Source organism: Lampris incognitus, chromosome 1 (genome assembly GCF_029633865.1).
Source record: "Lampris incognitus isolate fLamInc1 chromosome 1, fLamInc1.hap2, whole genome shotgun sequence".
NCBI lineage: Eukaryota > Metazoa > Chordata > Actinopteri > Lampriformes > Lampridae > Lampris > Lampris incognitus.
Genome location: NC_079211.1, coordinates 144,083,273 through 144,100,281, shown reverse-complemented (window position 1 = coordinate 144,100,281; position 17,009 = coordinate 144,083,273). Strand labels below are relative to the sequence as shown.

The window sequence follows — 17,009 nt, the reverse complement described above, 5'->3', positions numbered from 1 at the left end:
CAGCGTCCGTCACAGGAGAACGTTTCTAATCTGTCCTGAACATTAGGCAGAGAGTACCACAAACCCGTCTACGTGCCGCTCTGTACACAATGTGCTCGCCGACGGGTCCGTGTTTAGCCCCGCACTGAAATCCTGTTAAAGCAGAACAATGGGGGCGATGTGTCTTATTATCCTCCCCTAACACAAGACACAAATAGAGATGCGATGCCGGCCACACTAATTCTTCAATAATTTCTTCTTCTTCTTCTTTTTTTTTTTTAAATCCGCTCCAGTGGAATTCGGTGGATAAGCCGTTTCAAAGCCGAGCAAAGCAAAAGCTAATGGGCTAAATGAAGTTAGTGGGGCCGAGCGCCCGGGGCTGGATACCAGGGCTTTGAACTGGGGGTCCAGCAGTGATTAGCGAAGTCACATACACACACCAAGCAGCATAAACATCACAAGGCTCCGGTCAGGGAGACCCATTACGTCGCCAAACCTTCGCGGAAGGACTCGGGTTGTGCGCTACTGTGCATTAACGGGCCCGAAGAGTGTACGCAGAGTTTCCTTTACCTCCATTCTTCCATTAAAAAGCAAACAAATATCACGAAACAAAGAGTTTGATGCAATATTTATGTATTTGCTATCTTTATGTAATACAATTCAACCTGAAGCAATCAATCTGCTGGTGAGGTGTAGTGTTTTTTTTAAAATCTGTGCCTACTTTATTGCACAACAGTCACCCCCACCGTTGTTACACTGTTATTTCACTTGCACAAAAATAAAAAATCGTGCAAAATAACGTCTCACTGCTGTATATGGCAGCAAGATTGTTTTCTTTTTTTTCTTTCTTAATTGCTCAGTGTGTTTGGCAGCACAATGCACGCTCCTCTGACGCGGGTTGGGAATAACTCTAAGCTGACCCCGACGGTCTCTGGATAGTTCCCTTCCTGGGTTCATGTGCCTAGTTACCAGTTGGTCAACCTCGTGCCCTGTGAACTGACCCTGTCCTCCCTCTGAGAGCTGAAAGGAAAAGAAAACCAATCCTCCGGGGAGAGCTCCGGCTAACAAGAAAACCGCTGGCCCAAATCTCTCAGAAGTGCTGTGTTTTCCCACTGGACCACTTTCAGCTTAATAAACATCTTAACTAGCCAGCGGTCCCACGGGAGCTGCTGGGAAATCCTCTGGGCAGCCAGAGCTCAGGAGCTGGCCCTTTATTGCATCCAGGTGGCTGTTAAAAAATGCTGGCCTGCCATAAATGTCCAATAAAATGCATATAGCACCTCCAGGGGTGGACAGGGTCAGTGCACCTGTCTGTGGACAAGCGCTCCCCTCTCGCTCCCCCGTGTCCGATCAGCTCGGTGTCCCACTCCTCCTCTGTCACGCCACCGTGCCAGCTACACCGCTGCACAATAGCAGCCGGTAATACGACCCCCCCCCCACCCCTCCAAAATCTGGACGGACAGTGGCGGTACGCTACCTGTCCGACTACACTAAAGCTTCTGCACAGGCCTCGGCATCCATTGCCAAACGCTAAACGCTGTGTTGTGCGTTTGCTGTTATTGTTATCGTTGCATGAGACGGTCGCGTCGATGCAGGACTTCGACCCGGCCGCATCGGCCTTGCTCGCCGTAACTACTTCACACATGCCAGAACAGTGGCCGGCAGCAGTCCCCCTTCGTTTGACCAATGTCAGTGCTGTCTGAGGGCCGAGTTAATTGTGTCACAGGTTGTGCAGAGACCTGGATGGTGTATTGGCCCTTTGATCTGACTTGAAAGGAGTTAATTGATTTCTGTGTTACAGCCACTTTAGGATGTGTGTTCCTAAAAGGGGGGAAAAAAGGGAAGAAGAAAAAAAAAAAAAAACCGATGCTTGCTGGTCATCGCAACATGGAGCAAAATTTGAGAGAGAGGGGGGGGGGGGAGGAGGGAGGGAATGAAGAGAGAGATCACCTCACACTCCGCTCCATCCCTGCCCAATTACAATAATTTAACTCACATGGGCCGGCCGTCATGGCAGAGAGCGGGGCGGGGCGGCGGGGGGGGGGGGGGGGAGAGCCGTCCTGTGGGGGAGGAGGAGATCGCTGCTGTGGGAGATCACTCATCTTACCTCTGGTTGAGGTAAGCCAGCGGAGGGGTTTGAAGCGCTGCTCCCCTTGGACTCCGGTTGGGGCTCATCGAAGCGGCGGCACGAGGAAGACCACACGTTCACCTTCCCCGTGTTAAGTGTCTATGGGACGTCCTACCACTTGATTACATCAGAAAACACCAAAGAAGAAACAAAAACACACAAGAGATATCCAGGTTATACCCCTCAGTAAGTAACTGCCCCGTCCCCTTTGTCAGATCGCTGCGGCTCTGTCTCTGAACTATAGGAGGGACACAGCGAGATAAGTGATGCGCGCATTGCAAGTTTATCTCGTTTGCCCGAAAAAGAATTATACCGAGGATGTCAGATATGGCCCCACATCCTCTGGAAAAAACATGCAAAGAAGAAGAAGAAGTGATCTGTCATGTCACCTGCCTGCTAGTCTATTTACCATCGAGGTCTGGGTCTGGGCTGGGCTTTTGACAGGCCTCCTGCATTCACTCCTTCACCTCTCTCTCCCTGGTCACCCCGGCTCAGGGGAAGCAGGGCTGTCAGAGGGAGAGTGGCAGGCTAAGCCCGTCTTAACACAGCACCTCAAACCACCTCATAAATACAGGCTTCCTCTTCCAATTTCCATGCGGCCCATCCACCTCTGTCTACATGCTTGCACACTGCTCCATGTCATGCTCCGGGGTGTGAGTTTAAAAATGACCACGGGACATCTGGCAGACTCGCAGAGGGTGGGGCTTTGATGTGCAGCTCTGCAGTTCGGCTCAGCCCCCGGCGAGTCAAATCCTCCATGTAACGCAGCGGTGACGGAGAGGTATGAAGCGGGCCCGCTTATATCAGAGATAGCAAAGGGAGTTTGAGGGATGCCTTGAAACAGATCCACCACATGTGTAATGCCCAGACACATAACAGGCCAAATCTCCCCCCCCACCCCCCCCCGCTAAATGCACATGTGTATAAGTCTAGCCTTTCAACTACTGCGTGGCCCACACGTAATAGGGACAAAATTAAGGCCTTTTCCATTCTCATCTTAAAATGTGGTCTCTGAATATCGTTATTATATTCTATATCATAAAGTGGAGTCAATGGAAAAGTGGAACCATGTGAGGCAGCTTTTTGATGGGTGACGCCGGGCACGGCTCATGAGAGACTTGTGGTTCTGGGAGCTGGATTGCACCGTGCCCATCTGGAGAGTTTGGCCATGCTCCCTCCTCACTCACCATCACTTTGTCCCCGCGAAGCGCCAACTGGCACTCGACTACGATCCAAACGGTACACATCTGACCCGCCGGGCCAGTATCGGACCGAACCCTTCGGTCCACATCTCTGAGCAACACGAAAGCAACGGGTCTCACACACGGGTCCGAATGGCCCACATGCACGCGTGCGTGTGCTCAGTCCAAATCGCCCGCTCGAATATTCTGCACGACCCCCAAAGTCCACAACCTTCGCCGTTATGAAACACAACAGACTACAGCCGATGAGATGACAAAACATCACCGCGCCTATAAACTCCGAAATCACAAGTGTGGTTCATCATTTGAGGAAAGCAATAAAGAATAGCGAATGGTTTCCATCAATGCCTCGTAGCAAAGGCTCCTCTCGCTCGCTTTAAGGCCTGCTTGACCGCCCCCCCCCCACCCCACCCCACCCCACCCCCACCTCCCACACACCCCTGCAAGAACAAAAACAGGATTCCAAGGGTGGAAATCAAGATGGTAAACTTAGCAAAATAACACACCTTGTATATTTAGTAGGCAATGCAAACAAACACATATGGCGTGTGGTATGCACGCCATGTTACAGCGGTGGGGTATGTGTGTGTGTGTTGTGTTGTGTTGTGTTGTGTTGTGTTGTGTTGTGTGTGTGTTTGTGTGTGTGAGGGTGCCGCTGCGCTCTAGGGCATCGCTGACACGGATGTCACCTTCCTGAACGAGCGTGGAGCCCGGTCCCTTACCGGAGGACTCATCACGCTGTCGCTCCGACTCCGACAGCAGAACAGAGGAGCGCAAATACTGGTGGAGGGTTGTCATCTGCGGCACACGTCATTAAACACCAGCAAATACCCAAAGCCGCTAGGTATTTTGGTAACGGCGGGGGAAAAAAAACAACAACAACAACCCCCCCAGAACACTGCACACGGAATTTGTAGGTATGCAAACTTAGCGGGGGGGAAAAGGTGCGATTAACAGCCGAGCGAGTGTGACGTGTCGGAGGCCAACTAATTAGACGTACGACGACGACTCCCGCAACTTCCATCAGCAGGAAGTGACACGCGTGGGGGCGAGAGGGCAGTGTGATGATACACGAGAGTGAACCCGGTCGGCGGCCGGTGGTATTTCACACTGTTGCCTTTGCAGAAAAACGCCGATACTCCCGTGCATCCGACAGTCCGGACAACTGAGGCCGAGGCACGAAAACTCTGCCGAGCCACGTCGCCACACCGAGCCGGATGAAGGTGGGAGTCAGATTATGGATTTGCGCACATATAAAAGCTTTCCCGGCAATCTTAAAGCGACCTAGCAGAAATGCAAAAGTGACCCCCCCCAGAGACTCAAACGGGCCACTGTCACAGTCTCCCTTCCCCTCATATGTCCAGAGCCCCTCTCTACACGGCTGTGCATAGGAGTAACATTTTCCATCTCACCAAGTCGACATTTAATGGCATTTTCCTCCAAGACAGGAGTCGCTAAGTGTTTCTCGGGGTGGGGGGGGGGGTGGGGTGGGTGGGCGTCTGGGGGCGCGAAAGGCACCGCAGGCTCGGAGCTCCGCTCGTCGTTGCCGAACTGCGCTCGTGATGAATCCCGTGATGGAAGGGCGCCGTCACAGCAACGTAAACGCGACGGGGGACTAGACGAGACAGCCTCTGTTCCCCGTGGTCTCGCTCGCAGAGCCCCTCGCCGTTAGCACGCCCCGCTAGTCAAACCCGAGTCACGGCCCAGAGGGTCCCTTATGAACTAACGTGTCTAGGAGGTAAGCTCGTTTTTTTTCCCCCCCACATTCATTCCAGAGACTCGAGCGATGCAAAACTGCAAAACCCCGCTGAAAACAGTTTTTATTGCACATCTTGGGTAAGCGTGCACGTTACACAACATTTAAAAAAAAGAGAGAGACAACTTCAGTGATTCGAGCGCGATTCTACGAGTCGTTTCGCCAGACGTTCGCAGCACCGAGAGGCACGCGGGCTTCACGGGCAACACGTTTACATCGACTGTGAGTGCACTACCCCAGGGTGGATTAGCAGACATCCGGCCCCTCGTGGCTCCCTCGGCGCAGACTCGGCGAGGGACGATGTGGGGCGACGCTTTGCTCCATGCTGAAGTTGTAGTGAAACTGCACGGGGACAAAAGCACACACAGGGCAAAAACAAATGAAAATACATTATAAAAAAAAGGGAACAGAAATACATCCTAAACACAGATCAACGTGGACAATTAACACACACTGCGGCACGACACAACCGCTCCAGGTGCGTCACAACTCACGGCATGCAGAGCCAGAAACATTTTGTTTGAACAATACCACTTTTTTTTTTTTTCAATGGGGGACATATATAAGCAAAACTCCAGGCACCACACTAGGAGGCAGCGTCCATGAAAGGGGACGAGCAAATATGAGCCAACACTGCCCCCCTGTGGTACGAGGTGAACATTGGTCTCCGGCGTCAAAAAGCCAGTGAGAAGCAGAGATGGATGGATTGCATTTATATGCAACGTGTTTATTTATCATTGATAGGCAATATATTATTATTACTATTATATGTTATTATTATATATTATTATGTATTAGATAGCCTCGATTATATATTTATATATTGTATATTTATTTTATAAATATTTTATTCTATATTTACATATATATAATTTTATATGCTATTTATTATATTTAACATATATTATTCTTATTTATATGGAATGTGAGCTATGTTCTGGCTTACGTGGCAGTCCACATATAGTCAGCAAGCAAACGCCACACAATGTGGTAGTAATCACCTGTGGGTCAACAAACCATTTTGCTGATAACTCGCAGTACTCTACAACCAAATGACCTGTGATGACTTGTGACAGTTGTCATGAGTGACCAAGCTGTACTACACAAGTCACATACAAGGTTGACAGCGGTGGTTTATGGCTCTGGCCTTCTTGAAGGGGTTTAGATAAACCAGGCTCCTACAGCAGCCTCTTTCTTTTTGTGTTAATCCCAACATCATCTTCAACTTGTGCCACACCAAACGCTGCACACAAATCCCAACGCAGCACCAAGCAAAAAAAACACACAACTTTTGTAATGTGCATAGCTGTGATATAAAACGCTGTGCAACTTGATTGTGAGGAAACCGACTCGAAGAGAGAACTTTCTATAGCGCGGGCGGAAATATTCAAACGGTCTCCAACGACGAAACCAAACGACACCACCCGTGCATTTAACGCAAGGTGTGATGTGCTGAGGATGTGCAGCATGACGACCAGAAGAAAGAGTAAAAAGTAAAATAAGGACCCCCCTCCCGCCCCCACTGAGTGGATCCAGGAAACGTGAAGTGATTTTCGATGTATTACTCCGTGGCAGCACTAGGTGATGCTGCATGATCACCGAAACGGGTCTCCAAACCTTGCAAGAGAGTCAAACTCACAATGGCTGAAAAAGGAGGCTGCTTCTCTCTCTGGATCAGAACAACACCGAGGCTGATTTTCATCTGCCTGAAAGAAACTTGCAAGTTACACAAACCTGTCACATATCACAAGCCAGTTAGTTGTGAAGAAACCCCCCCCCCCCACACACACACACACATCCAGTCTCAACATCTGGCACACTAAATAAATAATCCTGTGTATGTGTGTGTGTGTGTGTGTGTGGATGATGGATGGGGGAATGGGGTGTTATCAGGGAGAGCATGTATCAATGTCTGCCACTTTTACACACGGGCTGACAGGACAGTGACACACTAGAACATGGGCGGCAGACACCCAGACGAGCGGAGCTTCATTTCCTGTCCCTGCTCCACTGCCAAAAATATGTGACATGTTGTCTTCATTAATTCCACCTCTATTTGGAGCGCTCCCTCTCACACCTCCCACAGACCTGTGTATGGTACTGTCCTTCCATACGTTCCAATGGAAACACACACACATGCAAAGAGGGAGACACATAAGCAGGTGCACAGACACAGATGTATGCATGCACAAACACACACACACACACACACACACAGACTGACAAAAGCTGCACAGAAAACCCATCACACATAGGTGCTAATGAAAGCCGTGTCATGCACGCGGTGTACAGTTCTGTGCAACCCAACACACCGCCTCACACACACTTCCTCTGAAAATCATTAGCCAGCCGCCAACAACATCTTTCAGCGGAGCAAGCTACATAAAGATGTCACTTTAAATTGCTTACTAATTAACACTTAAAAAGACACAAATTAGATATGCGTGGCTAAAAGCAATTATAATATCCGCAAGTTTTGCGAGTCATTTGGGAAATGAAAAGAATGCCTAATTGCTGGAACCAACATCATCCGAGACGTGCTTTAAGTGACGCCTGTTAGGGAATGGTCTTATCTACCACTACGGCTGCAATTACACCAGTTTTACTCAATTACATGTGCTTATGTGTAACACTAGAGAGGACATAGCTCTTATTAATATATATATATATATATATATGTAACATCAGATTGACAGCTGATGATTGCTTATGGCATGAAACAGGCTTGTACTATCTCATAAAGAATTTACTTGACTCACTGGACTTATATATATATATATATATATATATATATATATAAAATCCATCCATCCATTATCCGAACCGCTTATCCTGCTCTCAGGGTCGTGGGGATGCTGCAGCCTATCCCAGCAGTCATTGGGCGGGGCAGGCAGCAGACACCCGCCAGACCATCACACAGGACCAACACACACACACACACACACCTCCGACCCCTCACATCCTGCTCATCACCTCTTCCAGCTCCTTCCCTCAGGGAGGCGCTACAGGTCACTGTCAACTAAGACTAAACGCTTCGCAAACAGTTTTTTCCCCCCTCGCCATAAGGACTCCGAATTCCTCCCTGTAGTCCCCTCCTCACACACCATTGGCATAAATACCACCATTCACCTGTTATACCTGATATGTTTATTTCTGCAACTGTATTGTTGGTGACAATATGTGGAGTGTCTGTTGTTGTGCATGTATATGTATTGTGCTGCAGAGTGTAAAATGTAAAGTGTACCAAAAACAAATTCCACCGCCTTGTTCGTGTGGCTAATAAATCTATCTATCCATCTATCCATCTATCTATCTATCTATCTATCTATCTATCTATCTATCTATCTATCCATCTACCTATCCATCCATCTATCTATCTATCTATCTATCTATCTATCTATCTATCTATCTATCTATCTATCTATCTATCTATCTATCCATCTATCCATCTATCTATCTATCTATCTATCTATCTATCTATCTATCCATCCATCCATCCATACCTAAGTGCAATTTAGTACAGCCAATTCACCTGACCTGCATGTCTTTGGACTGTGGGAGGAAACCAGAGCCCCCACAGGAAACCCACACAGACACGGGGAGAACATGCAAACTCCACACAGAGGACGACCCGGGACGACCCCCAAGGTTGGACTACCCCGGGGCTCGAACCCAGAACCTTCTTGCTGTGAGGTGACCGTGCTAACCACTGCACCACTACGCCACCTATACATACACATACACACACACACACACACACACATATACATATTCCCCTGTGCTGATATATACTATATATATCAGCATCAACATCAACACACACACACACACACACACACACACACACATATATATATATATATATATATATATGTATATATACAGTGGCTTGCAAAAGTATTCATACCCTTTGTCACGTTACAACCACAAACATAAATATATTTTATTGGAATTTTATGTGAAAGACCAACACAAAGTAGCACACAATTGTGAAGTACAAAGAAAATTACACATGATTTAAAAAAAATTTTACAAATAAAAAACTGAAAAGTGCGGTGTGCAAAAGTATTCAGCCCCCTTTTGCCTGAGTGCAACCAGTTGCCTTCAGGAGTTGCCTGATGATTGCTGAATGATCGAATGTTGACCTAATGACTAAATAGAGTCAACCTGTGTGTAATCTAATCTCAGTACAAATACAGCTGTTCTGTGACGGCCTCAGAGGTTTGTTAAGAGAATACTGGGGAGCAAACAGCATCATGAAGTCCAAGGAACACACCAGACAGGTCAGGGATAAAGTTGTGGAGAAGTTTAAAGCAGGGTTAGGCTATAAAAAGATTTCCCAAGCTTTGAACATCTCACGGAGCATTGTTCAATCCATCATCCGGAAATGGAAAGAGTATGGCACAACTGCAAACCTACCAAGACACGGCCGTCCACCTAAACTTATAGGCCGAACAAGGAGAGCACTGATCAGAGATGCAGCCAAGAGGCCCGTGGTGACTCTGGACGAACTGCAGAGATCCACAGCTCAGGTGGGGGAATCTGTCCACAGGACAACTATTGGTCGTGCACTGCACAAATCTGGCCTTTATGGAAGAGTGTCAAGCAGAAAGCCACTGTTAAAACCATAGGAAGTCCCGTTTGCAGTTTACCAGAAGCCATGTGGGGGACACAGCAAACATGTGGAAGAAGGTGCTCTGGTCAGATGAGACCAAAGTTGAACTTTCTGGCCTAAATGCAAAACGCCATGTGTGGTGGAAAACTAACACTGCACATTACTCTGAACACACCATCATCCCCACTGTCAAACATGGTGGTGGCAGCATCATGCTCTGGGGGTGCTTCTCCTCAGCAGGGACAGGGAAGATAGTCAGAGTTGATGGGAAGATGGATGGAGCCAAATACAGGGCAATCTTGGTAGAAAACCTGTTGGAGTCTGCAAAAGACTTGAGACTGGGGCGGAGGTTCACCTTCCAGCAGGACAACGACGCTAAACATAAAGCCAGGGCTACAATGGACGGGTTTAAAACAAAACATATTCATGTGTTAGAATGGCCCAGTCAAAGTCCAGACCTAAATCCAATTGAGAATCTGTGGCAAGATCTGAAAACTGCCATTCACAAACGCTCTCCATCTAATCTGACTGAGCTTGAGCAGTTTTGAAAAGAAGAATGGTCAAAAATTTCAGTCTCTAGATGTGCAAAGCTGGTAGAGACATACCCCAAAAGACTTGCAGCTGTAATTGCAGCAAAAGGCGGGTCCACAGAGTATTGACTCAGGGGGGCTGAATACTTTTGCACACCGCACTTTTCAGTTTTTTATTTGTAAATTTTCTTTTAAAATCATGTATAATTTTCTTTGTACTTCACAATTGTGTGCCACTTTGTGTTGGTCTTTCACATAAAATATATTTATGTTTGTGGTCGGAACGTGACAAAATGTGGAACAGTTCAAGGGGTATGAATACTTTTGCAAGCCACTGTATATATATATACATATATATCAACATCAACACACACACACACACACACACACATCTATCTATCTATCTATCTATCTATCTATCTATCTATAGATAGATAGATAGATATATCAGAGCTGGGAAATTGTTGAAAAAAATGTGTTCAGGTGCATAAAGGGCACTTTTCTTCTTGAAAACGAGGGGAAAAAAGAAGGCCAGACAAGGAACGGCACAGACAGTGACATCTTCTGGACAACAGCGAACACAAAAGAGGAGAGCAGCTTCTTGTGAAGGGTTTCCACACTTCATTCTCACAGTAACGCACTTTGTCCCATAGACGACAAACCACAGCCTCCCTCCTCCTGCAGCAAAACAAGTCAGTAAATATGTCGGTAAACAAGTATAAATCTGTATATTTGGACTTATCTACTGGAAAGACCACAGTGAATGTTAGCTTCATACTGTAATGCTGACTAAACACACACACACACACACACACACACACACACACACACACACACACACACACACAAACCAAAGGGGCAGCCTGTTTAGCATGAGGCAGGCGAGGTGTGCATTGTTTATGATAAACAACAGTTCTGATGTCCCGCGTGTCCGTAAAAATACCACCGACTATATTTCCCCCGGATCTAGAGAGATACCGCCGCGGGACAATAATAAGATAAGTAAAAATAACACAATAGTGAGGGATGCTTCCACTTGGAAACTAATTATCAAGCTAAGCTGTGACTTCATCCTCATCAGGCAGACCCCCGCCATTAATCTTGTGCTGTCGTCCACTTCACTAAATCCAGCGTGCTACACTATCTCACATTTACTTCATCAGCTCTGGCTCTGCAGTAATTAATGATTTCTCGTGCCCTTCCCTTCCCTTCCCCAGCTCAGCTCGCCATGTGTCCTGCTGCTAATCACACTCTCCGAGACAAGGAGGGAAGAGGAAGGAGAGGAGCGGCGGGAGAGGGGGGAGGAGGAGGAGGAGGAGGCGGAGAAAAGGAGAAGAAGAGAGAAGAGGGCGGAGGGAAGGAAAGACGGGGGAGAGGAGATCGTGTTGGATGGACCGCCTGGCTGAAACCGCCGCACTGGACGCCCGTACACACACACACACACACACATACATTGACACACAGACGTAAACACACACACAAACGTGAACATATCATTAATACCTGAGCTGACAAAGAACTTCGTTTGGATGACCGTATGACAAGATGGCGACTGGGTGTGATGTGGCGAGTGTGTGACGGAAGACAGAGGCAGAACAGACACACAGTTTGATGAGGGAGCGTTTGCTCTGTAACACACATCTCAAACCCAACAGCACCTGTTCTTCTGCGGTGGTCTGTCACTTCCTGGCAGTTCTGATACCAAGATACTGTGCTAATGAGAGGGGGGGGAGGGGTCGCTCTCTTTAATGCACGTGCACACACACACACACACACGTACTCACATACTCAGTCTGACTTCTCCTTTCGCTCTCCCAAACCCGCCAGCTCGTTCTGATAAAGCAGACGCGGTACAGATTACTCTCTTCTCAGGAGTACCTGCAGAGGTGCATCACAACACTGCAGTACTACAAGTGCTTTTACTTCCTCTGTGTAAACGCTGCGTGGTCGCCCGTCTCTCAACGTCGCTGATCCGACTGAAACCCCCAAAGAAGTTTGATAAACAGAATGTGTACGTGTTCAACGTGTTCGCCGGGTTCATCCGCGGCGCTCGGACGGACGCGAGGCACTCGGGGGGGACGTCGGATTGAGCTGTTGGACGGAACAATTGGGGGATAAAAGTCAAGTGTTTTGGAACAGGAGACGGAGCTTTTAAGAGAGAATGGCTGCCTAGCCTGGCCATGCTTTTATTCAATTGGGGCTTAGTGGAGCCAACAGGGCCTCGCTGTCTCAGACACTTAATTACAACCCCAAGACCGTTTGCTTTGCATTCTGGGCCAGTGGCGTCAGTGGCAGCCGAGCGTTGCAGCCCCTACTCACTTCCTCCTCGATCTCTGCCAGGGATTTGATCGTAATGCCCATTAAATTGACTCGCTGCATCTGAAATCAAAAGCAGAGAGAGGAGAAGAAAAAAAAGAAAAAGAAAAAGACAAGAAACATGGCGGTTAGGCTCATGGCTAAGTAAGCATGCTTAAAATCTTTAATCCCTCCCTTCTCTGTGGCAACACAAACGGGGCTATAGTGACAACTGCCGCCAGCCAGCCAAACGGACTGCATTGAGCCAGCTCTGCCTGACTGCTCACATTCATCACTCAGTCTGCACTGGAGGACAGGAGAGGAGAGGAGAGGGGAGGAGATGAGGGGAGAGGAGAGGAGAGGAGAGGAGGAGAGGAGAGGGGGGAGAGGAGACAAGGGGAGAGGAGAGGAGAGGGGAGGGGAGGGGAGGAGAGGAGACGAAACGAGACGAGGAGAGGAGACGAGACGAGACGAGAGGAGACAAGGGGAGAGGAGAGGAGACAAGGGGAGAGGAGAGGAGATGAGATGAGACGAGAGGAAACGAGGGTAGAGGAGAGGAGGAGATCAGATGAGATGAGATGAGAGGAGAGGAGACGAGGGTAGAGGAGAGGAGATGAGGAGAGGGGGGAGAGGAGACAAGGGGAGAGGAGAGGAGAGGGGAGGGGAGGGGAGGAGAGGAGACGAAACGAGACGAGGAGAGGAGACGAGACGAGAGGAGACAAGGGGAGAGGAGAGGAGACAAGGGGAGAGGAGAGGAGATGAGATGAGACGAGAGGAAACGAGGGTAGAGGAGAGGAGGAGATCAGATGAGATGAGATGAGAGGAGAGGAGACGAGGGTAGAGGAGAGGAGATGAGGCGAGAGGAAACGAGATAAGAGGAGATGAGGGTAGAGGAGAGGAGAGGAGAGGAGAAGAGAAGAGACAAGAGGAGAGGAGATGAGGGTAGAGGAGAGGAGAGGACGGGAGATGAGAGGAAGGGAGAGGAGAGGAGAGGCGCTGTGGTGTGGAGGGGGTCTGATTGTAGTTCATGACCTGTAGAGAGGAGTACGGGCTTCATACTGTGAGAAAAGGAGTTGCTTAACTATCACTGGAGCGAATTCTGCAAGAATGTGAGTAGAACGGGCCTCATGGAGGAGCCAGAATGTGACCATATTCATATAGGATGCATAGGAAAACTGTACTTTTGCAGTATGTTAATAGCTCCAATAAACATTACCTTTTCCTCTGTGTCATAAAACTTCTCAGACAACAAAAAGGGCACGTCATCCATTGCTGTAAAGAGGTGAGAGAAAAGAAACGGTGAGCCGTGAGTACACAGTGAAATGAGTTGTATTCTCCATCGTATGCATTTGAACAGGACTAAATGTTGCCGAGTAAGAGAGCAGAGCTATCAGCCTCAGCCGTTGTCCTCCTAATCCCTCCCCCTTCCCTCCGCTACGGAGGGGGAGATGAAAGGCTTTTTATTCTCTGCTGCGTCTGAGCGCCTCCTCCCGCTCCTTCACCCAACCCTTCCCACCCCTTTTCCAGTTTAATTACTCTTGATTATTCCTGATTCTGTCTTGTCTGAGAGATGTTCACCTCCGAAACAAAAGACACGCTCACTCTTGCACAGAGAAAGCGGGGAGAAGGGAGACAAAACGCTCACCGGATATCGCATTTGCATGAAAATAAGCCGCACTTTTCAGCACGGCGCAAAAAAAAAAAAAAGGAAAAAAAAAGTGGATTGAAATGAGGACTTGCCAGGAGCGTGGTGGTATAATTAGCATTTGACCAAACAAACGAGCTTCAACAGAGCTATAATTAAGCAGGCCTGTAATTAAGTGTATGCCCTTTATCATAATGATCGTGGTTAAAACGGTGTGATGGATGCCAGTTGATTATTAATGGTGTAACCCTGTACTGCATGCATCCTGCACTGGAATCAAGGTGTCACGACTGTCAGGCAGAGTAGCAGCCCTTTGTTTATAAAATACATCAGGGCCCAAATTAACACGGGGTGACAAGAGACACAAAGCCTCGCATTTCGAGGCTGAAGGGGAAAAACCACAGCTGCTCGGCACCGTTGGACAGCTCCAAATCCGGAGGCACAACATTTGCCGCTGTTGGCTTCGACAGCGGCCCCGAATATCGAGAGGCCGGGGGCTCCGACTCGGTGCTCCATAATCCAGAGTCCATCAGGCCGCTGGCACAGGAAGAGAAACTCGTAAATGTAAGCCAAACTGTTCATGAGTCATCATTTTTGGAACTGACACCCTTTTAAAAGACTTCTCCACTTCACAGCGATATTTAAAACCAGGACATTTTTACATAACGTTCATTTCGACTCAGATGCGAGTGGCTTTACTTTGGGCAATTACGCAGATCCGCGGCTGCGAACTTTCCGCACAGTGCATTACAATGTAGTAATTGTCATCAGAAAGTGACCCTCGGCATTACGAGCAGAGAAAGACATATTGTTCTTATTCAGTTTCCTGGCTCCCAAAAAAACAGCAGGTCCTACAGTGAGACCGTAGCTTCAGGGAACGGGCAGGACTGGAAGTTTAGCCCCGGTTCCCTGCATCCACTCACCCGGGGGCCGCTCAGTGACCCTGCCTTGACAGCAAACTTTGGCAGCGGCTCTGGATAGGAGGCTATCTCGAACAGCGGGGGTGATTGAGAGGGTATGATGGCTTGTTTAAGGCCATAAAAACAGTTGAACGAACATGTTCTTCTGTGCCGCTGGGAGCACCAACACCAAGCACAGCGGTAGTAAAGGAGAATACATTTAAATCAATAGCCAGGAATGGAAGGAGGGAATTTCGGCAATGGCAACACCTGTGTGGCACAACTAGATGAACGTATCGAGTTGAAGACCAGGGGGTTCCTTTTCTGTTCAAGGATTACATCTAAAATCGGGTCTCATTTTGCGCTACAAAACCATCTCTACCAGAGATGCCTTCTTCCATCTCAGCAAAAAGCTGAGTTTCAGAGGACTACTGCATCTGAGGACCGTATCACAGGAGACTCCGGAGCAGCAAAGACCACAAGCAATACACGTCCAGTTTTCCCGACTTGGAACGCCAATGTACTCCGCCGGAACTCCGGCACGGAATGTTAATTCAAACTCCGAAGTGTACCGGGCCACGGAAAATCTGATACTTATTCGGTAGTTGTAGTATCTGAACGCACTGAATATTAAGATAATGATGGTGATGATGATGATGATGGTGATGATGATGGCGGTGAGCACAGAGGTGGCGTTAAGTAAGAAGGACCCCGCGGCTTGAGTGATGATAGTGTAAAGAACGGAGTCAGCACGGGCCCCGTGTGGATCATTGCCTTATTAATGGCTCCGTCAGGTGCAATGAGCAATGGCTGCATTGTCATCTCCAGCCCCAAGGCACAGATGAATGGCTGTTTCAGGGCGGGAAGGGCTCCCTTGTATGCTGGGCTGAGCACTAATCCCTCACTCTTCCATTGTTGGATGCACTGTCACCCAGGACTTTAGCAGCCCCACTCTCAACCATACATTGCATTTCCAGGGCCCAGGCGTACACACACTGGGGCACACTGCGAGCACGCATGCACACAGACACACACACACACACACACACAGACACACACAGACACACACCGTTGTGCTCCGACATTGACGGATGGAAAAATGTGCGTGGGTGATCGAGCATACCCCATATTACCTGAACCACAACTCAAGAGTAACACCTTAGGAATGTTGATGAACTTTTATTTTACACTTCACTAATTCAGCAGAATTGCATTGATCTCTGTCTACTGCGATTACTCGGGTGAATCTGTCTCACGCCTGAAAGTCACATACAGTCAGAGTAATGGTTCTAACAAATCTCATAACTGCGAGTAACTGGGCCGATTTCTATCGTAATACGTCATTAAATAAGAAATAACAAGACATAATGAGCAATTAAAACAACAAAAAAAAACCTAATTATCTTTCCCTCAAATTTAATATTTTTTTTTTGACACAAAACAATTGGGTGCCTCCTGGTTCAGCTGGGCTTGACACTGCACATACGCGATACTCCTCCTGTCGGTGTGACTCGAAATTTGAGAAGGATTCTTTATGCAGACCCTGAAAAATGCTATTCTTGACGCAGACCTCCTCTCTGTCAACCCGCCGGATAATGGCGAGTAGATGAACAGAGAGCTGGAGGAGGACCCCCTATGCCCACTCACAGCCCTTAGCCCCACTCTGACATGAGAAATAGTGCCCATCCCTGACAGCATCTCGGAGACATATTGTAGTTTATTTTGTCGCCCGGGCATGCCATCTGTGCCATTCCAATAGAGGGTGTGTGTTCAGGCTGCTGCAAGAGAGAGGGTGCGAGGCTCTGGGTCCCTCAGTAGCTCTGCAGCCGCGGCAGGTCATTAGTCAAATTGCCTAATGAGAGAGAATACAAATGGCCCCCTACCCTGACAGGAGGAATTTTGGAGGTGTCAGAGCTCCTGACCCGTGCTATGAGAACAGATGATAGCGAGTTGCTATTTT

At 48.2% G+C, this 17,009-nt stretch overlaps 1 protein-coding gene across 1 annotated transcript in view; it reads right to left on the bottom strand.

The window, feature by feature from the left end:
- Positions 1-5,118: 5,118 nt before the first annotated feature.
- Positions 5,119-17,009, bottom strand: part of mvb12bb (multivesicular body subunit 12Bb) — a 42,000-nt gene continuing 30,109 nt past the window's right edge. Inside the window, exons 8-10 of the mRNA XM_056294313.1 lie at positions 13,722-13,777; positions 12,530-12,589; positions 5,119-5,407 (exon numbers count right to left, since the gene is read on the bottom strand). Of these exons, the coding sequence (XP_056150288.1) occupies positions 5,312-5,407; positions 12,530-12,589; positions 13,722-13,777 (212 nt within the window). The 3' untranslated portion in view covers positions 5,119-5,311. The remainder of the gene's footprint in view (positions 5,408-12,529; positions 12,590-13,721; positions 13,778-17,009) is intronic.